This window comes from Necator americanus, chromosome IV, assembly GCF_031761385.1.
Source record: "Necator americanus strain Aroian chromosome IV, whole genome shotgun sequence".
NCBI classification, from domain to species: Eukaryota; Metazoa; Nematoda; class Chromadorea; order Rhabditida; family Ancylostomatidae; genus Necator; species Necator americanus.
In genome coordinates this window covers 34,807,736-34,834,786 of record NC_087374.1, presented here as the reverse complement: position 1 = coordinate 34,834,786, position 27,051 = coordinate 34,807,736, and the positions used below count along the sequence as shown (strand labels likewise).

The 27,051-nt window shown below is 37.4% G+C and overlaps 3 protein-coding genes across 7 annotated transcripts; 2 read left to right on the top strand and 1 right to left on the bottom strand.

The window, feature by feature from the left end:
* Positions 1-1,234: 1,234 nt before the first annotated feature.
* On the top strand, positions 1,235-3,997 carry RB195_003688 (uncharacterized protein; the record flags this gene model as incomplete). 3 transcript variants are annotated; one of them, XM_064201447.1, is made up of 6 exons in its annotated part: positions 1,235-1,298; positions 1,768-1,917; positions 1,979-2,206; positions 2,752-2,845; positions 2,928-3,003; positions 3,755-3,997. In XM_064201447.1, 6 exons carry the CDS (start codon positions 1,235-1,237, stop codon positions 3,995-3,997), a joined length of 855 nt encoding a protein of 284 aa, XP_064057326.1. The 3 variants fall into 3 exon arrangements, with proteins under 3 accessions (XP_064057326.1, XP_064057327.1, XP_064057328.1); XM_064201446.1 differs by lacking the exons at positions 1,235-1,298; positions 1,768-1,917; positions 1,979-2,206 and having other exon boundaries at positions 2,760-2,845; XM_064201445.1 differs by lacking the exons at positions 1,235-1,298; positions 1,768-1,917; positions 1,979-2,206; positions 2,752-2,845; positions 2,928-3,003 and having other exon boundaries at positions 3,686-3,997.
* On the bottom strand, positions 1,867-8,742 carry RB195_003687 (uncharacterized protein; the record flags this gene model as incomplete). Of its 3 annotated transcripts, XM_064201444.1 has the most annotated exons (11): positions 1,867-1,878; positions 2,747-2,835; positions 3,771-4,001; positions 4,428-4,478; positions 4,573-4,757; positions 5,062-5,167; positions 5,323-5,392; positions 5,468-5,578; positions 5,722-5,889; positions 6,977-7,061; positions 7,194-7,258. In XM_064201444.1, 11 exons carry the CDS (start codon positions 7,256-7,258, stop codon positions 1,867-1,869), a joined length of 1,173 nt encoding a protein of 390 aa, XP_064057324.1. The 3 variants fall into 3 exon arrangements, with proteins under 3 accessions (XP_064057324.1, XP_064057325.1, XP_064057323.1); XM_064201443.1 differs by lacking the exons at positions 3,771-4,001; positions 4,428-4,478; XM_064201442.1 differs by lacking the exons at positions 1,867-1,878; positions 2,747-2,835; positions 3,771-4,001 and adding an exon at positions 8,702-8,742 and having other exon boundaries at positions 4,228-4,478; positions 7,194-7,289.
* A 9,068-nt stretch (positions 8,743-17,810) lies between these two features.
* Positions 17,811-26,230, top strand: RB195_003686 (uncharacterized protein; the record flags this gene model as incomplete). Its single annotated transcript, XM_064201441.1, has 12 exons — positions 17,811-17,861; positions 18,746-18,851; positions 19,017-19,150; positions 20,904-20,957; positions 21,978-22,066; positions 22,302-22,444; positions 23,718-23,796; positions 23,863-24,028; positions 24,679-24,747; positions 24,814-24,928; positions 25,208-25,330; positions 26,199-26,230. 12 exons carry the CDS (start codon positions 17,811-17,813, stop codon positions 26,228-26,230), a joined length of 1,161 nt encoding a protein of 386 aa, XP_064057322.1.
* Positions 26,231-27,051: the final 821 nt, after the last annotated feature.

Genomic DNA, 27,051 nt, shown 5'->3' with positions numbered 1-27,051 from the left:
GTGAGTGCGGTGAGTTTCATGTGTTATTGGCCAGATATTCTCTATATGCGCTCTTCAGGAACATAACACTGGTAGAAAAAGTAACTCTGAAGCAAAATCAGCTCTTTCCTTTCGAAGGTAAGCTTTTTATGAGGTAAATAAAATTATTTGCTCCACAATTTTCGTGGAATATGAGACTCGAGTTTTTTTTCTCTCTTTCTGGCACGCGTCCACACGCAAGTTCTACCGTTTCCAGCTTGGAACGGTAATACTCCTAGCATCACCCCGTAAGGTTAGGCCATAGATAACGTTGCTTGCATTTCCCTCCTGTCTACATAGATGTACGGGATCGGGGAGTATAGACCTGTGGAAAATGATGACGCCTGTTGAGAAATGCTTGAGTTTGGCGCAAACTTCCATTACTCCTAAGGAATGTTCTGGATATCGTAATTTGATCTACCACTATTGCATTACATGGTCTCTCTGACTATTCTCTCAGAGTGGTTTTAAGTTGTTCACACAATGAAAATATTCGATCCCAAGGCCACAAGGGCTATCCACAGAGTTAGTTATTCCCAGTACAATAGATTTAAAAGAAACGTGACTTTAAAACACAAAAGTGCACGTTTCTTTTAGAAGTGGTATTCGAAAAAGAAATCATAGCTGAGGAAAACGGATCCACAACGATTCTCTCAGGCAAGTATTTATTCTCGTTATTTTTCTTTCAAAATTCAGAGTTTCAGATGAATTCTTAATTACTACGCTAGTTTTTCGTTAAAGCAGTATTTTTTAAATTTACATCTGGTAATAAACATTTATTGATTCGCAACTAGTGAGCAAAAAGAAAACTGAATTGTAGTCACATTCACGTCCACATCCACATAAAAATTTACATAAATACGTAGTTCTTTCAAAACGTGACGAAACATAAAATCACACCGGACTTCTGCTACGTTAATTTATTCGAGACAGAATAAGTATAAGTTTGGCCAGTGGTTCCTTTCTACACACGTATACCCTTTACAATTTCATAGCGCCTTGATCACACATTGATTATCATCCGTCAATGTATTCGCCATGAATGTCTATCAGTGTTCCACATTTCTGTGAAGGTTCCATCTTCCTGAGACCTGAAGCCGCAAAGGAGGAGGGAGAGAGAGAAGGAGCTGAGACACAAATCACTCCTGAGCAGTGGAAAAGTTGAGCAGTTTTTGCTTCGGGAAACGTTTAAGGGCCCGGAAGAGGTCGTAGTCTAATGGGGCAAGGTCTGCGGAATAGAGTGGATGAGGAGCCGTTTCCCAACCCAGTGCCTCAAATTGGTCAGCTTCTGGTTCTGGAGAGTTGGGATACTCCCATACAGATATAACTCTGTGATAGACGCTCAAGGTGAACCCACCTTGCCCCATTACCGATGGTCATCAATGTGTAAATAATAGACCATAAAATTGTAAAAGGTATGCGTGTGTAAAGAAAAATAAGTAGTCAACCCGATGCTTTCATGCGTAACAACTACGAGAGTACTTGTTCCTTTTCCGTGTAAAAGGCTAGAATTATATGGAATACAGGACCAATACGATTGATTCTCGAACAAAAACAACAAGTCATCGGAACCGTATGCTACGTGTGCAATAAAATGTAAAAAATCAAATACAATATTGAAAAGAAAAGTATGAAACGACGTCAAATAAGTTTGAACCGCATCAAAAGGAGAAAAGAATAGAAAGAATTTAGTGTTGGTCACCTCCACAAATGTCTTCGAAACTTCTCCCACATCAGAACCGTTTCCAGTTATTGTAAACACAACCATAATTCCAATTCCTCCAACTTTTGTCACATCAATAACGGGAGCGAACATTCCTCCACCAATTACCATCATAGTGCCGATACCTACTGAAATTCCTGGAATTCCAAACATAACTACGTCCGAAATAATACCAAGTAAGTGTCCTATGGTTATTACGGTGTTGTTCTACGTAGTTAGTTGATCTTTACTGTTCAGCTCTCGTCCCAACATTGATACCACCAACAGTAGTGCCTACAACAACCACCTCTGTAATAACTACGACTACTACCGTAACCCTTCCACCAGGAGTCACAACGGTTCCAACCACAACCACCACAACTGCGCCGATCGTGACCACTACTACGTTGCCGCCGATACCGACATCCACAACAACAACCACAACCACCACAACCACCACCACTACTACTACAACCACAACAACACGTAACTTTTCTTTCACATGCAATTACTTTATAGCATTTTCCTTTTAGAAATACTTCATTAGAGGGAATTTTTTCTAAATTAGAAAAACCAAAAAATAAATTATTTCCTCGATAATCTATACTGGGATCAAAACGACATGAAGCACAGTGCAGTTGCGTAAGCGGCTCCGCTCAAAGCGTTGCGGTGAAGCATACCTCTGAGGAGCAACATGGGACCTTGCTAACACCACTCGCTGTAGTTTGCTGTGGCCCCACGTCAACCCTAACCGCTACGCTCCACCGCTACGCTCCACCGCTACGCTTTGAGTGCAGCCGCTTACACAACTGTACCGTGATTCATGTCGTTCAGACCCAATTATGGAATCAAAAAAAAAAAAACGAAACTTTAGACAGAACATCTTTTTAGCGTGCCCTTCTGGAGTAGAAATTTTGCAACGCTCCTTAACTTCAAATTCTACTAATTACATGACGTCTTTCAGAAGACAATTTAATACTAACCTGTTTCCAAATTAGTGCAAAATGAGTTTCCAAAGTGACTTACCTCAGCTTGTTTGATGTGTAACGCGGGCTTGGTACAAGCTGTAGCGGCCGGATCGGTTATACCTTTGCCAGGATTTCTTGCTCGAATGGCTACAATAACGTGAGTTTCAATTATCAGGACAACAACAATTCTTATCACTGTTAAAAAGGAATTATTTTCTCTGTAACAATTTTCAATCTAGGCCAGGTCCTCCCGATGCCATGGGATGCACTGGACTAACGATAACGTGCCCTGCTGGAATGGGGAACTTAATGCTGGTAAGGTCAAGTACAAGTTTCCTTGTTACACTGAATTTCCAGTAATAACCACTTTTATCGTGATTTATAGCTACTTGATGCATACTCTCATTGATTTTTCAACAAATTTTATGAAACGGAGACACGTCTTTTGAAGTCGAAGCGTGCTTTTCTATGAAAATTAGAAGAAGGTCTTAGAACCACAGTGAAATAAAATCTGTGTGTATTTCGAAACCTTGTAAACTACAATACAACATTTCTGGTGAAAAAATGCGAAGTGAACCAATTCATACTTAAAGAGTAACGTCTAGAGTCACAGATCATCAGAACAATAGAATATAAACGGAAATTCTCGCGTTTTTCAAAGTAAATCATAATTCAGGAGAATAAAAAAAATGAACTGTGAAAGTTCACCACATACGCGTTTTCTTCTGACTCCTCTCATACAACACCTCTCGGCCCCATCGCTTTGCTGTTTAAAGCTTTTCAAAAAAAAAAAAAAAAACGACAAAGGCTTCGGAGCGGGAAACTTGAAAACGTTAATTTATTAGGAAAGTTTAGATCACCTTCATTTCTCTTTTGATACTAAGATTGGAAAGAATCCTTTGATGCAACCAGTGCTCAAGCATTTCTTTCTTTTAGATTACTAGTGAAGCAACTTGTTCAACACTAAACACAGCAGCTGAAACCTCAAGAGAAATTAATGCACAAAAAACGAGCATCATCACCTGATCAACTTAATCGAGCCGCCTGTTTGTTCTTCTCATTTCAGTTCAATCTTGGAGTACCTGCTTTGGTCGCACCTGTACTGGGTGGAATAACCGCTGCGCTCACATGTAACGCTGATGGTAGCTGGAGAACCAACAACCTTCCAATGGCGCAAATCGGGATGTCAATTACACGAGTTTGGTGCCTGACACCATTAGGAGTGCTTCCACCCGGTGGTATGCCAGGTATACCAGGTCTTCCGGCGATGCCAGCACTTCCAGGAGCAATGATACCGGCACCAGGATGACTTTCTTTTTATCCATTTATTTTTATATTTCTACGGACATAAAACAGTCAGGTCTTCATAAATCCTATAACAAATGTGCTAATCAGTCAACCCATGCATTATGCTAATTAATAAATGTAATTATCTCGTCATTTTTAGCCGCAAATTTTCTAGACAACCTAAAAAAAAGAGATAACACTCCATATTTTTCTTCAGTTTTTAATGAATTTGACATCCATTTGATTGTAGTTTTATTTATTGATCAAAGACACAACGTTGGCTTGTAAACCAGAAATAAGAAAGAAGAATCCCATAATGCAAAGAAACAAATTATGCATGACAAACCAAACATTTTGTAAAGTTGAATCATTTTCGAATCGTAGCCGTGAAAAGACAATAAGATCAATTATTGATGGAATAATCAACGAAAGCAACATTCCAGCCGTAATACCCACGAAAGGAATAATTTCTTGCAGATTCGGAATAGCAATAGCCCACAGCACTGTAAATCTTTTCACACCAACTTATGGAACTCTGTTACATGAGTTTAAAAAAACTGGAAGGAATACAAATAAAAAGAATGAAGTAGGACTCACTGGCAAAACATACGACGCCAGCTCTGAACAAGTACTCCAGAATGAGTATAGTGGTGTTTGACTTCTTTTTTAGTTCCAACTTATTTCTTAATGGTGGCCATAACATCTCAATAATGACGTACATTTGTAGAACGTTCCCGAAAAACACCACAAGCACCAGCAGGATTTTCACGGCTACGTTTAGCCTGCATCAAAACTAATCAATAAACATTACCATCGTCATTAAAATTACTTGGAAATTTGTTATCTTTCGAAAGGTACACATCACAGGAAATTTTCCGAAATGAACTCAAAAAGAAAACTGAAATATCACAAAAGAAATAGTAATCCTTAAATATCATTTCATGCGTTCACCTCATACTCGATAAAGGAAGACATAAAAAAAAACGGATCTATCAAAAAAGGAAAAGACCTATAAAAAAAGAAGAGTCTGTCGGAAAAAAAGATAAGAAAAGGTGTATCCAAAAAAACATCAATTAGACCACTTACCCTGAGTCAGGAAGATTCAATGTGATGCTACCTTGCACATTCTCTCCGTAAGTGATATATCCAAAAAAGCCACAATAAGTGTATATGATCGTCACGAGACTCATTCCTAGATCATTTACTATGCCTTTCAAAGTCCTCGTCATTTAATTCCACCAACAATGACTGCTAGGTAAAGTCATTTTTTACGCTTTTCCAAAGCTTGTATGAAAAAAGATAGGAGAAGAGGGAAAAATAGGTCTTTGGAAAGAATTCAAAACCTACCTGTGGTGAGCACTCCCGTCAATCCAAGCATATCTTCTGGATGTTTTAATTTGTTCTCCAGTGGGAGGACCTGCACAAGTTGACCCGGAAGTTGTAGTGGAAAAAACAGTATACTGTATAATTTTGTAGATAGAAAAGAACTAACCATAGCTTGTCCTTCAAACGAATACAAAAGGGAACCAGCTGATGCAACAACACCATCGAAAGAAGTAATCCATGGTAAACTTTTCCAATTATGTTCAGAAGTGAAAAGCTCCTAAAAAAAAACCCTAGGTTTCTCATTTATATGAAAGACAATATCTACAGTTATAAAGTCGAGAGGTATTTTAGAGTCCTAACCATTTCAAGTAGTAACATTAAGAACAAAAAAAAAACAGAAAATATTCAAAAACAACTCACACCAAGAATCAATCCTATGGAAGCAAAAATAAAAACATTGCCAATCAAACAAATGACGGTCACCGTACGTATAGTACGAACAAAATTAATTAGTATAGCAGGAATAGTATAAACCAGAAGTAACTCCTTTGTTGACAGTCCAACATTCAATTTAAAGTAGAGAAATATCTAGAATATAAAAAAAGCTGAAAAAGGGTATTTAAATTACATTACACGAAAAGAAGGAGCAAATCACAACATTTCTAACATTTTGAAATTGAACTGCAGAAGCAAAAAGTCGGATACTTGTTGTATCCCACTTAGAATCCTAAAATATATTTTGAACGGAAACCTTTAGAAATGTAAACGGTCTCATAAACAATAACTTCAAAGTTCATATTGCGTTTTTTTTTTAGTTCGGTGGATGACAGGCTGGAAAATGGGCGATAGTCGGGGAAAAAAACCGCAATGAAGCATGGCGCTGCTGCGTAAGCGGTTGCGCTCCAAGTGGCACGGGTGTAGCGGCTGCGATCTAGGCAGGACCATACTCATTCCTGCAGTCCGATGACGGCAAGTGAGGGTTCTACCTTGTTCGCAGCGGCTGATCCCATCGCGCCTGTTCGACAACAAACGCCTACGCAGTTCCACAATACTTCATGCCGTTTTGACCCGAATATGTCTTAAGGAGAGGTATCAAAATTTCAGAAAACTAAACAGGATAAAGCGAGAGTTGAATGAGAGAGTGGGCCATCAAATCTATGAGCCCAAACGCAGAGCGACTAACCCCAGAAAGCCTACGTACCATTATGGTGGCAGCGGGCAAAAAAAAACATTCACAAGAAAGAACTCTTGAGAGGACATAGTAAATACAGGGGGTAAATAAACTAGAACATCATTATCTGCGAAGTCTGCTTTAAGTACACGTATATATGATCAAAACGGCATGAAGCACGGTGCGGTTGCATAAGCGGCTCTGGAATAGAGATGGGACCACCGTGAACTACAGTGGAGTATGGTATCAGCAAGGGTCCCGCCTAGATTCTAACCGCTACGCAGGCCGCAACGCTTCAAATCGGTTTGACCATACTATAGATTTTGTGGCGTCAGAGAGGAAGTTTCTCGTGTATATTCGGTAGAGTCATTTAATTTGACGATAACATTCCGAATCTCTGGAGTTTTTTGAAGTTTTAATTCGAGGATTTTGGAATTCTATTTGATTTTTGGGGAATATTTCTGGTATTTGTACTTACATAACCATATAAATGCTATAGGATACCTCTTGGAGATGATCAACAACGAAGACGTAGGCAACACTGGCGACACCCACTTGAAATGCAATCAGACAAAAGTTCACAAAATATCTGGAACATTGCAGTAGTTGCTTAGGGTTCTGTGAGTTTTCTTCTTCTCACTCACTGTTCCAGAGGTCTACATACAAATTTTATAAAGCAATAGCAACAAAAGAGAAATCTTGGTGGACAAAATGTGCTCACCTTGCTTTTCGTTTGTGTCGTACAAAGATTTCATATTGACTGTGTTCAAAAGCGCTCTCCGCCATGTTACCGTAGTCCAAATGGTTGGTCCCAGTTCTTAGAACAAAAAACGAGGATTCGTATTGGAATGAGGTTGGGAACAAAGTTTTGACAACATTTCTTAGCTGTTTCTCTAAGTGTCATCACATTTTTTTTTTCAAATTGAAACAGCAGACGAGTTCCTAGAAATTCGAGGACTTCATGTCAGTGTCTGATCATCTGGTCTCTGCGTCGTTCGATTGATCACGAGATTTTGCGCTGTCATCATTTCACATTAAGAACAAATTGAGAAAAAGTTTGTACAATTCGATTTTTTAAAATCTTCAAATTCATAATTCAATTTTGATTGGCTTGCTATACAGGCAGAATGCTCTCTGACGGATGGATACGACCGATTTCAGCGCCATTTTAAATCCGACATGTTGATGATGTTGGAACTAAATGGACACATTTCACCACGAAACTCTCCGTAGAAGGTCGCTTCGACATTATTATAATTACTCGCTTATGAATACAGCAAATCTCGTGAGTTAGAATGGATTTCAATTACATAGAAGGATAAGACCGCGCACATGGCGTTTTTCTTCTGTAAGACAGGTTTGCACTCTTACTTCATCATTTTTTTGAAAATGTTGATATGTGTTTTTTGCTACTTTATGGACCGCTTATTTTTAACAAGGGGGCGAGTGTGGCGCAATCGGCTAGAGGTCCGTTGTAGCCACACGGTCAATGGTTCGAAACCACCCGATTGTCAACCAGACTTTTCATCTCTCAGGGTCGATCAATTGGTAGCAGACTTGTCTGGTAGGATAAAAACACTGATTTGATGGTCAGCCGGCCCCCACAAGTCATTGTATAGGCCAACACGCATTCCAAAAACTCCACGATCACGAATTGCAGTAAAACGCGTTGGCGCACCCATCGCATCGCATCGCATGGATTGATACGCTAGTGACTTTATCCTTTATCCTTTACATAGTAATAAGGTGATCAAAGCGATGACCGTGACTTTATTCTTTATTCCTTTTATTTTCAAATTTTGTCAATTCATAGAACTGTAGTAAGATATCGCTAATATTTGTTTCTTCACTACGGTTGTATTCCTAATTTTTGTGGCCTAAGAATTCCTATAAAAAGTCAAAGTAAAGTCACGGGGCCACCCGATGATCAAGTCAGTGCTTTTATCCTCCCAAACAGGTTTGGTACCTCTTTTCCACGTAGGGGTGAAAGGCTTGGTTGGCACTAGGATGGTTTAGAACCATCGAATGTGTGGCTACAGCGGAATTCTAACTGACTGCGCCACACCCACCCCAAAATTCGCTAATTCTGTTTTTCACAGAATTCGTATTACTCCACAAAAAATGACGAAGATGGTGATTTGACCGCAACCACCGAACGTGGTAGCAGCGATTGTCTGATTTGAGACTTTATACCCTTCGGTCTATACTATGGAAAGAAACAGAACTCACTGACGAGACAAAAACTGTGAGCACTTCACTATTTTATGCATCGATATTGTACTAACAGCACCCAAGAAGAAAACTAGGAAAAAAGCAGTCTGGAATAGGACTTTAGAAGGAAAGTCCTTATAAAAAATATGAAGGTTCACTTGCCCATAATCCACCTTGTTTAAAAGCCATCGCCACAGAAAAACATCCTGGACCAATCATTCCATTGAGAAAATTGATTAGGTTGTAAGTGGCACTAAAAATGGTTATCTATGACTTTTTTTTACACTGAATCTTTAGACAAAGACTCTAGATGAGTCCCAGAGAAACCCTTCAAACTAACCAGATTCCATGATCGCGAACTAGACGAGGTAATTCGTTTTGCAGCATTTAAGTGATCAACAATGATTGATGTCAGGTCCTGGGAACTTCGGCGCTTCCTGGCTGATACCTGATAACGGGGAACCCTAAATGAAAGGCGTCGACGACATTTGATACGGGCCTCCGACACGATTGGAACCTATTTACTGATAATTTATTGAAAACTTATGGAACTGCGTCATCCTTGGGGAGAATCGTTCGTTCGCAGACTTTGACATCATTTCCTCACGTAATTTCAATCCTTAAGAAGAAGACCGGAACATTTTTCTGCGTGTGTTATCTCTATCAAAGAAATGTACGGCCAATTTGTCCTTATGATCACTGAGTGATAATGTGCATGAGAGGAAGAGTACAGTTGTAGAATAGACGCATACCAAAATGGCCTGTGCAGTTCCGTGATCGTCTGCTCTCGAAGAGGCGAGCTGGAGCCAGCGGTTGCGATCCTGGTGGGACCCTTGCTGCAGCCATGCAGAGATTTGCAATGTCTTGTCTTCATCGCATCCCCAAGCTCCTCTTCTCTGCACTTCGAGCCGAGCCGCTTGGCTGCAAATGCACCAGAATCGAGATAGCTTTGACTTCGCTTCACCGAAATTCGCTGGCTAGATGCAAATCGGGGGTCGAGCCGGTGAGGTCACGATTGGAACGAAGGTTCGTCCTTGCCTGAATCTTGGTGCGATTTGGCAGTAACACCGAAACGACTAAGAACTAATCTAAGAGCTATCACTTTTATCTCCCAACCCACTACAATATTCTTATAAAAGGCCTCCGAGACTGCTTTTGAGATCCCGTCTACCCAACGATGAAACTTATTACTGGGAACAGAATGAAGTCAACTCGTCCATGATTGTGCGGTAGCAGCTTATGGGGGTTATTTGAGTTATGCTCGTTGGAATAACCGAAATAAGAAGCGCTGAGAATTTTGAGTCTTCTTTTACATACGTTATCCACATAGTGTTCAGCGAATAATCTGTCTGAGATGCTTAATAATGGGTTTATTAGTTGATTTAGACGTCTGGTCGCAGAGAAACGACCGTTCATCGTCAACTCTATGTTTTGCCTGGGATTCTCGTACCATGTCAACTTCGTGAAATGCTGCCCTTAAAAGCATTACCCCACGAATTTTAGGTGGTGCAGATTTCAAGTGGAGTATTCTTATAAGGGATAGTAGATTATAGAGAGGAGGGTGGTTCCGTCCATTTCTTCCTGATTGCCGTAAAAAACGGGCCGGAAAATGAGGCGCCACAAGGCTGGCGCGCTCCAGTCGAACTCCTTGTAAAAAATAGTGCGCCAGAACGCCCGAAGCCGTATCCTATACGTATACTCCACCTAAAATCCGTACCACCTCCGATTCGCGGAGTGATACCTTTAAACCAGTAATATTATTCGTAACTGTCAATTCTGCATTTCGTTTCAAGAATTCGCTAGCTTCTCGGAGATTTATGTGTTTGCTATGGAACCAGTCCCGTATAATTTTTTTTTTTGCTTTTTTGGTTCATATTCCCATACCTCCGAGGTGTCAAGTCTATATTTAAACGAACGTGAGCCACTCTATTGTTATGACCAAGTATTACTCGGGCCAATGATTTCTTTTGAACATTTTGATTACTTCGCGAAGGTGGTGCGAAAAGTCTTGAGAACTAAAGTATATCCGGATTATTCACTAGGGGAAACGAATTTGAATGAAAATGTGCTGAATTAATTAGTTTTTATTCCCCGGGTACCCACATTAACCCCGAAAGACGTTAGACTGTGTGAGTTTTGTATCCGACGCGTGGAATTAAAACGTTTCCAGAGTATTGTTACGGTATTTTGTCCCTGAATTGGTCGAAGATGCCAGAACCCTCTGTCAGATCCGTGCGTACGTACCGGTTTCTCAACGGTAGTGACCTTAACCTAGTCGAGAAGATAATTAGTAAGAAAAGAATGGTAGACAAAAGAGGTAGTGAAAGAATTGTGAGAAGAAGACTACTGGTGCAAAAAAAAATACATTTACAAAATACATTTAGAAAAAGAGGAACAGAATACACGAAGAAATGAGTTCAGCGCTCTGAATGGATAACTATGCAAGGAATTTTCCAGCATTTTATTTTCACTTTTTGATTTTTTTTTGGATTGGTCCTTAAATCGTAGTACAGACACTACTACTCGCGCGTATCATTCACTTTGATGGCAGCTTGATTTTCCCTTTTCCTGGAAACGCAAAAGACGTTGTCCCAAAAATTAATTGTTTTAAAACTTCAGGAGGGTTGAGAAATCTAGTGACAGTATTCAAAATTGAATTTTCCCTATGTCTAATCTGTGCACGGCCATTAACAGCTATTGATTTGCTCGTTTTGAATCATTTATCTCAATTAAAATCCATAAATACGAGGATAAAGGGTGAAAATTAGATAATCTGGATAATTTCATATGTCCCTAGGCGATCCTTGAGAATGGAATGATGAACACGGCTACTCATCCGATAGCAATGGTAGAAAAAAAAGAGAAAGATGAGTTCTCGAGGTGTTTTCTAGGGCTCGCCGAATCTCTTTCGTAAGGACAAAAAAAAAAATAAAATAATAAGAACGAAATTTAACAAAACATCAACTAAATGTTCGGGGTGAATTTGTTGCTACAATTTGAAGAATTTCTCAAAATATATTTCATTGTTCACTCCACTTACATTTGTGTAGATGATGCGAAAAAAAGAACTTTGGGCTTTTTTTCCTGGATACGTCCACCATTACGCTGATTGAGCTATCCGCTCTCCACAATAGTGGAGTGTTCTTAAAGCCTATGACGACAGACAGCGAGGCTCAACGGTGAGTTACACACTTTTTTAAATTAATTTTTAATTTTTTAAAAGTTTTTTATTATGTTTATTTTTTATTATTTTTTTACTATTATTTGTTATCATTTTTATGTTTATTTTCTATGATTTTTTAATTTTCAAAGGTTTTTAGTTATTGATGTATTTACTACTAATCGTTATTATTTCCTTGTATGAGCCGTGGAAGTCGATTTTCGCCAGATGCAAAAAAAAGTGCACTGTCTCCAATGAGTTAACTGAGCTCATTTCTCTCTTAGATCTAAAAGAAAAAAAAAGAATTCATCACTGATCATTTGTTATATAAGAATAACTATGAGAACGTTGTCCTCTGGAATTATCAAATGCGCTTCATTTCATCGTGCATCGTGTGACCTATGTTTTGGTTAGCCTTGAATATATGCGGCGATGCAATTATGCAATCGTCTTCGCTTCGCACGTACAGCACCGCTCGGCAACAAAACTGTCTTCGCAAGGTTTTCTTGAAGCATTTTTTTTTCCTGTTGATTCGTTGCAGAAATTTCCCCTGTAATTGATGTCTGCCTCTGAACCAACGTATGTGTTCCGTATGAAAAGAGCTTACATCGCCTTCCGTATTCCTTTCTTTTCTTTCTTCGTCCTTTACTTCTATTTCCTTCGCTTCTCCGTATACTTTTTCATCTTTCGTTTTCTTCCTTTATACATTCCCCCCAGCCATCTGCCTATTATGTAAAATCTGTAACTACAGTATGCTAAGGTGCAGCCAGTATTTTGTAATTTTCTCATTTGCGGTACTACCGCAATATAAACTTCTATGAAGGCGACATCTACATAGTGCAAGTTTTGTTGGCTCTTTTCATTCCGGATAACCACTAAGGACCTAACAATTATGGTTTTGTGTTTTTTTTTCGAAATATCCGATTCTCAGCAAAAATTAGGAAGATTTGAAAGGAAAACGTAGAAAGCTCCGGCTTCAATTTCACCTTTGATCTTGGAAAATCGATAGCGATCATGTCCGTAATTTGGGGAACCTTGTTTTTGGTATCCCAACTATACTGCCAGTAACGATTTGCAGCGTCTTAATCATACTTTTCGGCATCTAGTAACATTTTTTAAACAATATTCATAATTTTTTAAATTTCCTAACGACTGTTTAATTAGTCAAAAATTCCCATCTTTAGCACAATTAATTCATTGTCTTTTTGAAAACTTTTCAGGTGAATTATTTTATTTTTGTTGGCATGCTTTCGATATTTTGAAAGTACATAATCTAGAGAGAAAGGCTAAATAGAATTGAAGCCCAGAAGAGAAGCTTCGAGAATCTTTTTAGTGAAAAAATTGTCAATTTGTGGATGACGTGTTTTAAGAATTTATTTTTCGTAAAATTGCATTCTTGAACGATTTCAATAAATACTAAACAAATAAAATTAATACTAAACATTTTTTTCAAACAACAAATAAAATCAATACTGAACATTTTTTAGAGTTGGTTTACTGATTTTCGGGTATTTTCATTCAATCATTCATTCATTCATTCATTCATTCATCCGTTCATTCATTCGTTCATTCGTACATTCGCGTACACTAATGGTGCATACAAAAAAAGATGAAAACAAAGGAAAACGTAATTTGTTGGAGTCAGAAAAAAAGAGACAGAAAAATCCACGCTTTTTTTCCGGTCACTGGAACCTTGCATAGTCTTCTTGTGACGAGTAAACATGTCAAACAGTGCTTTGGAGAAAACCGGTGTTTACTCACACGGATACATACATCCATACGAATCGTAGGTACAAGAATTACACTTTTTTTTCTACAGATGTGATTATGATCGATCAAGCGAGGATCGCACTCTGATGGTTGAACTGGAATAACCGTGGATAACCTCCGTATCTCAAGGTAATGCTGCTTGACAAAATTTTATAAGGATTTGGTAAAACTGCAAGGAAAACTAGGTAAGAAAAAAAATTTTGTGACATATTTTTGCGTAGACAAATCTATTAACCTTAGCTAACCTGTTAGCTGAACGGAATGTGCTGATTTCCTCCCGATTTTCGATCGATTTTTTCCCCACCGAGGTAATGGAGGTGTTTTCAGCCTGTTCTAATTTCAAAGTTATGTATGTGGCTAATGCGATGTGAACGGGGCAAACGGTAAATTTACGAAAGGAGAAAAATGTTCTGCGTTTTTTTTTCTGTTATGAAGTTGAGGTATAACAATATATCACAATATTAATGCACTTATTTCACTAATGTACAAATTTTTATTTATTTATTTTTTATTTATTTTACTAATGTGCAAATTTTCAGAACCTCTCTTAAAGAATGGAATAGAATGGGCTGTAGAGTTTGAAATGATAAGGAATAGCTTTGTCATGCGCATATTTTCAACATTATCCTGAAATTTGAAAGTTCAAGAGATAAAAAAGCACAGAAAATTTTTACTAAATTTTTGATCTTTTTCTATAGGTCTATCTTATTCATCCCTATACATTCAAATTCATTAACTCGTATAAAAAAGGGGCCCATAAAAATATGTAAGAAATAAATTTCCATCGATCAACAATCTCGTATGTATATAGCTCGTAAAAATCAGTACGACATTTCGACCATTAAATTTCTATCGGTTTTACTGGGTCTCGTTTCTTTTTCCTAGAATTGGTGATTCTTTAAAATTACATCTTTTGATTCAGTTTTATATATAACGTATAGTTGTAATATTTTTATTTTTCTGATAAATATTTATAATATATATATATATATATATATATATTTTTTACCACCGTTTTTCACCACCAAATCCTTTGAATCCTGCGAAATCGCAGCGTAATGAACTTCTAACGTGTCTGACGACAATTGTCGGCGATGTTTCAACGATGGCCGGTTCTATTTCTTCGCTTCGCTTCACATGTAATAAAATACATATACGTAATCGTATTCCTATTATTCACACTTCATCCTCCGACATGACATATCTTCGAATTTCATCCAGAGAGCGCTAGCTTTGACGCTATCTGTACGTGGTTCGAGCATACGTATCCTAGCGGGAGTCCCAAGAGCGGGAGCGGGAGTGTAGAGACCAAAAGTCTGTCCTCTTATCTGCTGATTAAAAACCTCTACCTTAACGCTTTCTAGAGTTTTCTAATTGTTTTAGGTTTATTATTTATCATTTATAGATTAATTTTTTACTATATTATTGTATATTATATTGTTTATTATTTATTATTTTATAAATTACTTTAGGTTTATTTACATTTGAAATTTAAAATATAAAACTCCTTACTCGTTACGGAAGCTCCTTTTCCCTCTTCTCTCTCCTTTATATCTCCAATGTTTCTAATGTCACGAATCTCTCTCCCTCGTCACTGTTCTCCCTCTCCTTCCCTCTCTCTCTTCCTCTCTCTCTCTTTATCTGTTCTTGATAAAATAATTTAATTTAAACCACAAATTTTCAATGGAACTGTAATTTTCTCCTTTGGAATACCAAAACTTCTGCTTAAACTGGATTTTTATTCAATAACAACATGACGAGACGTTATAATTATGTTCTTCTGCCTCGATAGAAACACTGTACAACCGTTTTTACTGTAATTGCTGTGTAATTATATAGCTGTTATTGATTTTTGTTCTCTGAGAACATAGCTATATACACGTATTTGTATTAAGAAAATAATATTATTACCAAAATTTTTAATAAGTGATCTATTAATTTTTGCAAAAGAAGAATGCGTAGATTCTGAAATAATGGATTGAGTTGTTGGCGCTGAGAGAAATGGACGGAAAATGTCGTGGATCAGATCAGAGAAGGTCAGAGACCGAAAGAAAGGACAAGTAAAGGAACCTGGGGAACAGTTCTCGCGCAGCATGCTGGAGAAAATCAGCTTTTTCTAGCGCATACTGTTCGGGAACTTATTAACCGAGAACATTAGCTATCGTTCTTTGGATCAGGATATTCATGGAAAGCCGTATCAGGAGGAAGTAATATTCTTTAAAACGGTATTCGTACCGGAAAACATCACAAATTTGCATCTTTTTTCGAATTTTCTCAAAATAATGTAGCAAAAAATAAATCAAATAAACAGGAAAATCGGGCCTCATCAAAGTTCCTATTGGTAGTTTTTCATTGAAATTAAAAAACGTTTATATAGATTTAAGTAAGTATCTAAGTAAGTATATACATTTTAACCTTCCTTTTTTTTAAAACAAAAGATGGAAAATTCCCATTTTTAAATCCTGTGGAATGAGGAAAGAAGTAAAAGAATCGTTTTTTTTTGTAGAAGTAAAAAAAACATATATTTTAATTACTAATTGGCTTAATTTCTTAGAAAATTGTATATTTTTTATTTAAGAAAAGAGAGAAATAAACTTGCCGGGAGAATAGTCGCTAATAGTAAAGGTCCTAACTCGCCAATGAGTTTTTATTCGAATAACTGGCCTCGTTCCTGAAACCTGATGAGAACTGGTTCGCATTTTGAGGAGAATGTTGCAGTCGTGAACGTTCAAAACTTCTCTACGGTTCACAGCCGTACCCATTGGAAAATAAGTGAGCTCTTTTTAGCCGCATGTTAGCTGGTTTAGTCCGGTCCATGTCATCTTTGCAAGTTGGCTGCGTTCGCTGTTCTGCCTGGAAAAAAGTAGAATCCCTGCTCATGATAGGATCCTTCTTAAAAGTTTCGCATTGTTTTTCTTTGAAATCACACATTTTTCTTTTTATTTCCTTCTTTACTTTATCTGATTCTTCCGTTTCCTCCAAGTTGTTTAGTTCTTTCTCCGCTGAAATTTGTGTGGATTCGCAAGGTGATCCATTTTCTTTTCCGGTTCAGTGGAATCCAGCGCTACTAAAGGACCAAATCGCTAAATTAGCGCGTTCACGTATTATTGAAACCACTGTAAATAACAAAAAAATATTCAAAAAGCTCTCCCATCATTACTGTAATTATAAGTAAGCAAAAAAAAATATAAATAAACATATTATAACTCAGCCGCTGTGACTTTATGAAAATAAAACTAATTAATAAAAGCAAAAGTAATTGAAAAAATAGAATTGTGATTTTTTTCCACGAAATCACGGTAGTAGGTACATAACATTGACATCCAGAGTCTTCTGTACGTTCTTTAGAATTTTAAATGTTTATCTCCTCGTACAGACAGCATACACAGAGCTGGCTTTTTTTTTGTTACCGTATATATCCAGGTGCCGGTTGACCAATACTATGGATTATATGGATAAATACAGGATTTGGGGGGAGCTTCAACCGAAAAAAAGGCTAAAAATTGTAATTCAGCAGGCATTGAATACGAATGAATTTTAATAATAAATATAAATATAAGATAGCATGAACTCTGGAAGTTATGATTACGTAGAAATTATAGCGATATGTATAGTTTCTCCTTTTTAAATTATTCTTAATTTAATTTCTAAATGATTTTTTGAATGAAGTGGAATAGACCAAAAAGAAGAAGAGAAACTGACCAAAAACATAAATAACAGCTAACAATTTCCCGAAATAATCCTCCATAAAGTCATCTACGAGTTTTTTCTCCTCCTCCTCCTCGTTTTTTCCCACCAATTTGGCGATCTGAAATGCTCATCATCCACACACGTACGTATGGACGTCGCTCGTAGATCGCTAGACACAATCACGCTTCAATGAACGTTTCAACGCTCACGACACTTTAATCGCTACTTTGGCCCATAGAATCTGTCCGGCACCTGCGTACATCTACACTATGATGTGCACATCTTTCGCGCCACCGCCACCGCCGCCGCTTACGGTCATTCACATCATTTTTTTCTTCTCTCATTCGCAGAAGAATTAGATTTTGAAAATGAACTTTTTTCATTCGTCAATCCATTAAAGCTGCACTCACTGGATAGATTCATTCACTCAATAAATATGAAAAGAACGATAATAAGTCTCTAGTCAGCAGACAGGTTTCTTAATTTAAGGTGCCGAATCAGTGTAGTATGTGCGGTGCGATTCTACAGTTGCTGCTTTCGACTGGATTTCTTCTTCATGTGAGTTGATGTCTCCAACCCGTTTAGAAGTATGCCTTTCAATTAGTTTTTAGCTTTTTTGTAAATCAATTTTATAAGCGACTGAAATTTTCTACATCTAGCTTTTTTCAAAATTAATTTTGAAATCGATTCAAATTTCATACGTCCTAAAGATGTAGTAGATGCTGTTTTAATATTTTTTTCTATTGTATTTGAACTGCTTTTCGAAATATCAGCAAAAATAACAGACTGCTTTTCGGATTTTACGGTAACCGGTGAGAATGAGAAAATAACCCTTAACATTATTGATTTCTACTATAAATTGAGATTATTAAATTTTAAGAAGATCAGTATTGTTCCAAAAACTATGTGTTTGAGATAATAGGGGTTTTTTTATTATATGCTTATTATAATAATATTATTATTGTATCCCTCAACCTACCTCCAATAACATAACTGTAGTTACCAAGAAATTTAATCCATTTTTAAGTACTTTACTCTTCCCGAAAAAAATCTTCTATTTCCCCGAAAACCATAAAGTTTATACTATCTCGATGAACATTTTCTTAAATTCTCCCTGGAAAATTTGAAAGAAAGGACGAAACATACAGAAATATTTATCTCTATAATGTAATAAAGATTTTGATGGATGTATTAGAATTTTTTGATATAACCGAAAAATGCTGTGCTTTCAACTTTATTGACTAAAAATTTTTATTCGCTCTTTGATCGCTGGAAAATTACCAGAGTTCAGCCATGCCATAATAAGGTCACCATAGATTGCAGATTTCTACTCCGTAGAAAAGGAAAGAAAGAGAGGATTTTTTTTAAAAAGGATACTGTATTTAAAACTTTTTTGATATAACCGAAAAATTAATACTAGCCAAGTGAACGTCTAATTGAAGAGTGGTCTCGGCATCGTTGAGAACAATGAACTGGCTGGACCGCCAAATATCCAATGTGAAGCCGGAGCGATTGAAATACACTTCAGGACAACAAAACAGTTTAGTGGTAAGGTTTTTGAAAGAAAATTATTTTTGTGAAAAAAGCTCAAGAAAAAAATGAGAACTCATCGTTATATCGAAGTTCCTTTTCCTCTTTTTATCTTAGTTTTGAACAAAAAAAAAAAGATAAGAAACTATGTATTTGTCGCTTGCTAAGGGCTTTTTTTTCAAGGAAAAGTTTACGTAAAAGGCAGCTTCAATCGTCCGGAATGTCGGATGGATTACAGTTCAAAATCTCCGACATCAAATCAAGCTGGTGAAATCAGAATTGGTCATGGCTCATGCAATATGGATCGACAAAGAACGGTAGGTGTAGTTTTTGTTTTCGAAAAAAAAATAATGGAATAATTAATTTCTGGAAGAGAAGGAAGAAGGAGGAAGGAGGAATACGTACAGGAACACTTATGTATGTCAGTTGAGTTACAACAGGCAAAAAAGAGGATTTCCTCCTTTTTCCTTCTTTCCTTGAGAATTTCCCAGAACGAAGTGCTCCTGACTAGCCTTAGTCCTAGTCCCGGCCCCTATACATGTAATATTTTCATGTGTTGGGTTGTCTGGAAAGTGAAGGAAGATGATTTTTTAGTTTTAATTTTGTTTATTTATTCTTTTACAAAAACAGATTTGGTCAGTAGTAATTAAATGTGATGAATGAATGTATTCTCCATATAAATCAGCAACTTTTTCCTTCTTAATTCAGGGGAAACTAATGATTTCTGACAGTGTGTCTTTCTTTCCTGAACAACCCACTACATGAAAAATACTGCATATGCAGGGGGTCAGAACTAAGACGAAGGCTAGCACCTTAATCCAGGAAAACGTCTTTTGAACTCGATCTCCTTTGAAATACCCGTAGTGCGCCAGAGTAACTGGTTCGGATCGAGCTAAGATAGACTTCGTAAGTGAAAAAATACACTGCGTCAACTTCTATAATTACTAAGGACGAGAGAGTAGTGATTTTAAGGAGACCCCAAACACCGAGGTTAATTGCAGTAGCGGTTATGTACATATAAGTGCGTTCCTACACTAATTGCCAGTCGATAATCGACCCGGAAAATTTCGATGTAAGCATAAATTTTCATATGTTTGGGTATTTTCGCCATAATTTTCTCCGTACATGACTTTCGCTTTTTTTCATGCATCACCTCAATTTTTCACTTAATCAAAGACTTTTCTGTTATATTAAAACCTTCTTCTTTTAAAAATTGTCACCACTACATTAGTCCGTGGAACAGAAAAAATGGATCTTGTAGTGGTGATATTTTTAAAAGTGGTTCAAATACAAGGAAAATCCTACAAGAAAATGAAAAAATCGAAATAGTGCAAGAAAAAAAAAACAAAATGCATGTATGAAGGGGATTTTGGCGAAAATGTACATACATATAAACATTTATATCTGTAACGAATTTCGGGCAGTTGATTATAGGACGAAAAACAAGTGACTTGGTCTGCAACTACGGCCATCGCAGCACAAAGTCTTAGTTCCCTCGGTCACTCCTCAGAAGGTCCACCACAACCTTCTCGCCTGTGTCTGCTTTTATTTGTACGACTAGTGGTGGATAAGGGATAAGGAATGAAGTACCTTGTGGGAATACGCCTACGCATTAGACTTCAACCCAGAATCGATTGAGATCTACGAACCCTTTCAGTGGCCGGTGGAACACTATAGCGGGTTCGAACCATGTGCAGTAACGGTTGAACCTCTTTGCGACCCTGCGCTGCATTCGCTGTATGTATATGCGAAATTTGCAGTGTTTTTTCCATAGTTGCTTCTATTGCTTGCATTAGGGCGGTTTTGAACCAGCGATCGATCGCATAATTGTAGTTGAATCTCTCACCGACTGCCCTATACCTCTTAGTCGTTCCGTCAATAGTGGATAAAACTCAAAAAATTACCAAGAAGTGAAAATAATCGCATCGCACATCTATAATGTCTGGAACTAAAAAAAAAGTTATGTTTAGACTAGCTTTAAGGAGCCGTATTGAACAGGAATCAAATATTTACTGGATTTTCTAAGGAGACTACGGAGACGGAGCACAACGAAACGTCTTTTTTTTTCAGCTTGCTCCAGACGGTGTGATGTTCTCCATTGTTCTAGTGATTAGTTTTCATCCGGTGGGTTTTGCTTATTATTGTGATAGACTTCAGTTATGATTATGGTGAATAGTAAATAAAATGATAAACAATGAAATAAAGCAATAAAATTAAAATAATGACAGAATTTAAGAAGAATGGATAAGTACGTGATCGTTTGTTGCAGCTTTTATCCTTTGGACTTTTCGGTTAAACAACAACTTTTAGTGGATTTAATATTTGACGAGTCACAGTTGAGTTTCCCGAAAAACGTTTATCTCCTTATTATCAGTTATACTTGAGTGGAAAAACATTGGTTTTGGAATTATTTTGAGGATATATGTAGATAATGTTTTAGATCTTAATTCTGCAATGTTGATTCTTGACTGTTTATCACCATTTTACTTGACTATGAACGTTGCAGGAATTCTTCGGTTTATCCTGAACAAATAACTTTTTCCAGGTAAAGATAGAGAGAATATAGATGGAGAATAAAGAATCAGCTAATCAATAAGTTAGTGGTTTTCTTTTTAATGCACAACGAGGGCTCATATGTATATCTGAGCACAGAGCTCATATACCTGAGCATTCATTCGAATCGAACGGCTCAGCCATGGACCTATCCGAGTCTACGAGTCTCTCCAGCCGAGCCGTGACTATCCGCGACCTTGGCTTGAATTTCGCCAATGTTCTCGCTGATACAAATCGTTTGCTGAGCTATTATTCCAGCAATCCTCCTCCTCATGCACTTTTCGAGCTAACAGCCGTAATTTTCGACTTTTCTTTTTCGTTAATTGCGACTTTCTCAAAGTGAAAAAACCCCCGACATTGACTCGCGTTTTCTTGCCTGTTTTTCAGGGACTTGCTGAGATGTGAATCGTTAAACAATAAGGAAGGAAATAGTCGTTAAAGTAGTAGTAATAATAGTTAGGATAGCAATAAAATAATGGTAGTAAAGCTGTGAAGCTAATAATAGTAGCTACAAATTGTTTACAAATTTATTGATACGCGTGACTTACTCAACTCACTTTTTATGATGTGTAAAAAAATTTTTATTTCTAGTTATTCGTCACTAAGTACGACAAGATTTACAGCGTAAAATGTTTGTATCAAGAAGTGACCCACACGGTCAAAACGAGGCTTGATGTGAGGTTAGTCGGACATTTTTATGGTGTTTTATTTTATTTTATTCCATTTTTTCGCATCCAGCTTTGAATCTGTGATCGAGAAGAGGAATTCTGTAACAGCGAGTAGTTAGTTTAGATATTTTCAAATAAAACATTTATAAAGTTAAAAAATAGAGCATTTTATAGATATAGTATTCTTGAGGAAAAGTTAATGACACAGCTAATATTGCTATTTGCTGATTTTTTGGCTTTTTTACAGTATGCTCCCTTCTGAACCGTTAAACAACGATATGATTGTACCGTCGTGTTCGTATACGATCAGAAAGGATTCCCTGGATGGACCTATCCTCTCCTATGCGAGAGTGGGAGAACAAGTCGTTCACAGATGGAACTGTGACTCGGGTTAGTTAACATTCACTTGTATAGCCGCATCAGAACATCACAGAGCTCGGTGCAGTTGCATTGGGACCATCGTGGACTGCAACGGTAGGTGTTACTAGCAAGGGTCCCATCTCGATCCTATACGCCACGGTCCACCGCAGCGAGCTTCGAGCGCAGCTGCTTTACGCAACTGCACCGAACTTCATGTCGTTTTGAACCGACTATAGCGACAAAAGTTCTTAGCACGTGATTCTTCTGATGGTATTTGCGAAAAAAAAGAAAGAAAATCAGAAATTGCACTAAGATTAAAAGTTGTGGTTCGATTTCAATGAGTTGCCTCAAAAAACAAAATTAAAAAACAAAGGCAAAATTACTTTGTTCACTAATCACTCCATACCGATTAGCCGCCGTACCTTAAAGGCATAACTCCACGAATCTGTGGTGGCACGGATTTCAGGAGGAGTATTCGTATATGGGATAGTAGATTATGGAGAGGGGGTGATTTCGTCCATTTCTTCCTAATTGCCGTAAAAAAACGGCCCGGAAATACGGCTTCGAGCTTTCCGGGGCGCTATTTTCTACGAGTTCGATTGGAGCGCGCCAACCGTGTGCATACGCAGCATCATCCGGGCCGTTTTTTACGCCAATAAGGAAGAAATGGACGGAATCACCACCTCTCCATAATCTACTATACCGTATACGAATACTCCATCTGAAATTCGTACCACCTCAGATTCGTGGGGTGATGTCTTGAACTGCCTTTTCAAATAGTTTTGTCTTTACATTATGTCGTTGCGGATTCAATCTCTTTCCTTTTACGGTCCCGTCTCAATTTCGAAAACACCCGAGCAAGGAGTTGAACCACTTGAAACGGCAAAATCTATGGAAAATGGTATTGTCGGGTCAAACAGACCTATGGCTCATCGCAGTTGTGTGAACTGTTGCTCTCAAAGTGGAGGCGGGTATTGCAATCGTTATGGGACCTTCGCGAGCCCCATTCGAATGGCATAGATGACTAAAGATGTGACCTCGATTGCAGTCGATTACGCAATTGCACCCCGCTCCGGGATTTCTTTTTTTTTAGCGTTTTTACCAGACTATAAAATCAACGTTCTAGGAGTTCTAGCGAACGGTAGGGTTGTTTTAGAGGCTCAGTTAATTGCTTTTCTATGGGACTTCTACAATTCCCATAATAGCGTTCTTCAAAATTTTTAAAAAGAAAATAAATATAAATGAATGTAATTTACTTAGAATGATTACTGTCATTTGAGTTCACTGATAAGGAGACATTCAGAACAGTTTGGAATTCTCGTTCATAGCTGTATTGTCGAGGATGGACAAGGAGAACGGCAAACAATTATTGACGAAAACGGGTAAATTTTATGATTTATCGATAAATTTTCTCTTTTTTGTGTGAATAACCCATCGAATTACGACAGATGCCATACGGATCGTCGACTACTTGGAGATCCAACATACGCGGAAGCGTTAAATATGGCGTATCGTGAATCGTTCGTGTTCAAATTCGCCGATCGAACCGCTCTACGATTTAAATGCGGCATACGACTGTGCTTAAAAATTGACGGCGGTTGCGATGGTGTTACGGTAGGTTTTGTAGGTTTTTATATGGAATGTGGCCCAGTTTTGAGGAGAATTTACTCAGTTTATTTTAATAAGCGCAAGATTTACTGGAAGACTTTTATTTTTAATTCATGCAACGTTTCTCGTGAACCTGAAGTCATTCCATCGATGTGAGTTTTTGGCTTGGGGTCCCGTTTAAGCAGTGATGGAGATTACGTTTAAGCCAGAGATCTTGTAAAACATTTTCTGATATCGTCGAGGCTGGACTTGATATAAATCTACGACTCTTTCATTAATATTGAATTTTCCATTTTTAGTTTAATTTTCCAACTTTTTTTTAATTTTATAAATTGTGGTATTATTGGCTCAGTAATGTTTACAGGAGACCAAGGACTATTTGATACGGTAAACGAAGCTAATGGCCCCTATGATGAAGATATTTTTTTCTTTGGGAGACTTTTTTTAGAAAAAAATTGATAAATCTCAATGAGATAGTTACAAAGTCGATTTGTAGTCAAGCAATCCTATTGATTTATTTATAATTTTCATTTTTTCATAAGACGGGTGAGGGCTGTTCGTTTTAGACTGAAGGATAGTACAAACAAACTAATGTGTTAAAAATGAGAAATAATTTTTTTTTTTGAAAAAAATTCAATTATTGTTTGTCATTTCAGCCGCCGCTTTGCATCAACGAAACACGTTTGCAGGAAAATTCTATACAACGGAATGTTCTCCAATATAGGGTAGGTCTAAAATTGTAATCCATATATTTTTATGTATTCTTCTTTCTATTTTTTCAATTATTTAAGAAATTGAGACTACGCCGAAGCCCAGTATCTTCTGCAGAGAAGGATGCAGATCTACTCTCGCAACAACTTTACATCCTTGATAATTCTGATGAAGAGTTGACACAGCTTGATGGAGGTTTGTCAAGTAATTCCGACAAATAATCGTTAAATAATTATGTGGAACGAATTTTATTCTATTCTATGTGAAGGAGAAGAGATTTTAAAAGTAAAAAAACCCTTGGATGAAAAAAAAATTAGGAGCTGGATAATCTTTCCCTGGAACTGCATTGCAAACGACAGACTTTTTTTTGGATATTCATTTAAAATTCTAATTTTATAATTTTTTGCTGCTGAGTTACATACAGATTATTTTTTGTTCTTTTTATTTCTGGTTAGAAAAACTTTCCTCATTAAGGTCATGCTTCGCCTCCTCACATGCTATGCCTCAGTCTTTATACTTCCGCTTGGACAACTTACCTTATAGCAACAGGTTTCCTGGTGTCGTTAACGTTTGCCCTTCTTCAAGGTCATAAAACAGGTATGTGTTTATAACAAGTGTTTTTTGTAGTTTATCATGTGCCTGGAGTGTGTAGAGCGCAGTCGGTAAGAGGTTTGGCTGCGATCGCATTGTCGATGGTTCGAAATCGCCCCAGTGCAACCAAGGGAGGAGGCGGTGGAAAAAACGCCGCAAATTTCGCGGAAACTGTACTAACTTATCTGATTCTATATTTAATATTATATATATATATATATATATATACATGAATATATAAAAGCCCTTATGCAACGCGGGGTCGGCAAGAGGTCCCACTGTGATCGCAGGGTCGATGGTTCGAATCCGTCCTACTGTCAACCAAAATTTTCATCCCTCCGGCTCGATACACTACTATCAGACTTGTCCGGGAGGATAAAAACACTGACCTGACCCATCGGTTCGTCCCGGAGGTCACATTGAAAGGGTTCGTAAACCTCAATTGGTTCTAAATTGAAGTCGAACTCGTAGGCGTATCCCTATAGGAAGAAATCGCTGTTTTGTCCTTCATCTTTTGCTGCAATATGCTTAATTTCCTGATTTTTTTTTCTCGTTTATTTTTTCTCATTCGCTCATCTCGTCTGGTTTGGGAATGGAAGGCTGGGGTTCGCTCATGGTGAGGGTCGAGTCACCACGAGTCAGGGACCTTGAGTAACCCTTTGTATCCTTCTCCTCGCTCCAAAAATTCGAAATTTTTTTCTTTTCGATAGTTGGTTTCTTATTTTTTATTTTCTTATTTTTCTATGTCTAGGAAAAAGCCAAAGTATTTTCGTATGTGTTACCTATTCGAGGTATCTCTTCATTTCATTCATTTGATCCAAGGGTTATAATTCAAAGTTGGTCCTGGATGGATTTTGATGCATGTTTATTATAGTATGTTTCCTATTCAATTTGGATACGACATGAAAGCGAGGTCGGATGATGGATCCAGTAAAAATTTCTGTGAGCAGAAGGACGTCTAACAGTGATATGAATCTCGGCAAAAATACCGGTGTGAAACCCAAGACTACATTTTCTTCTTATTTATCCCGTTTCTAAAAAGTTCTGGTGTATTTTTCTTCTTCTTCTTCATAATTCCGATTCTTTTCTTTTGTATATTTGTTAGATGTTCAGTTTATTTCAATGATCTTTAAATATAGTGACTTGATTTCAAGTATTGTGAGCCCATATGGGACCCATGTGCTCCAGTGATTAGACAGGCGATTCAGTTTCAGTGATAAGACACTTATTGCCTTCTATTGATAGAAAGAACATGATTTAATGTTGTTTTCGATTTGGAGGAGTGTTGAAATTTCTTTCTTTTCTTCAAAAGGATTTTGATGTGTTTGAATGATAAACATGGACAAAATATGAAAGAATGCTCGAGTCGTAACAGGTCTAGCAGTAGAAAAAATTTCTCAGGTACTCTGATAGCGTTTAACGCTTTTCAGATGATCTCTGTGGGTCCCACTAACTAAACGTTGTGGAATGACAGCTCTTCCGAAGTCTTCCTACGTAATTTCCGGAATAGCTGAGAAGAGATGCAAGGCAAAGCAAGCGAAAAAAAAGTTAACCAGAAGAACCAGTTTTCCTGTCATATTTGAGAAAAGTCGTATCTGCTTCCCAGGCATAAACAGTTTTTCCCGGGATTCACCTCCCGTTTCAATCAAAATACCATCGAACGAACAAATTTTGATGATATTTGTTGATTTTAAAAGCTAAAGCAGTATTGAATATCATGGACTGCA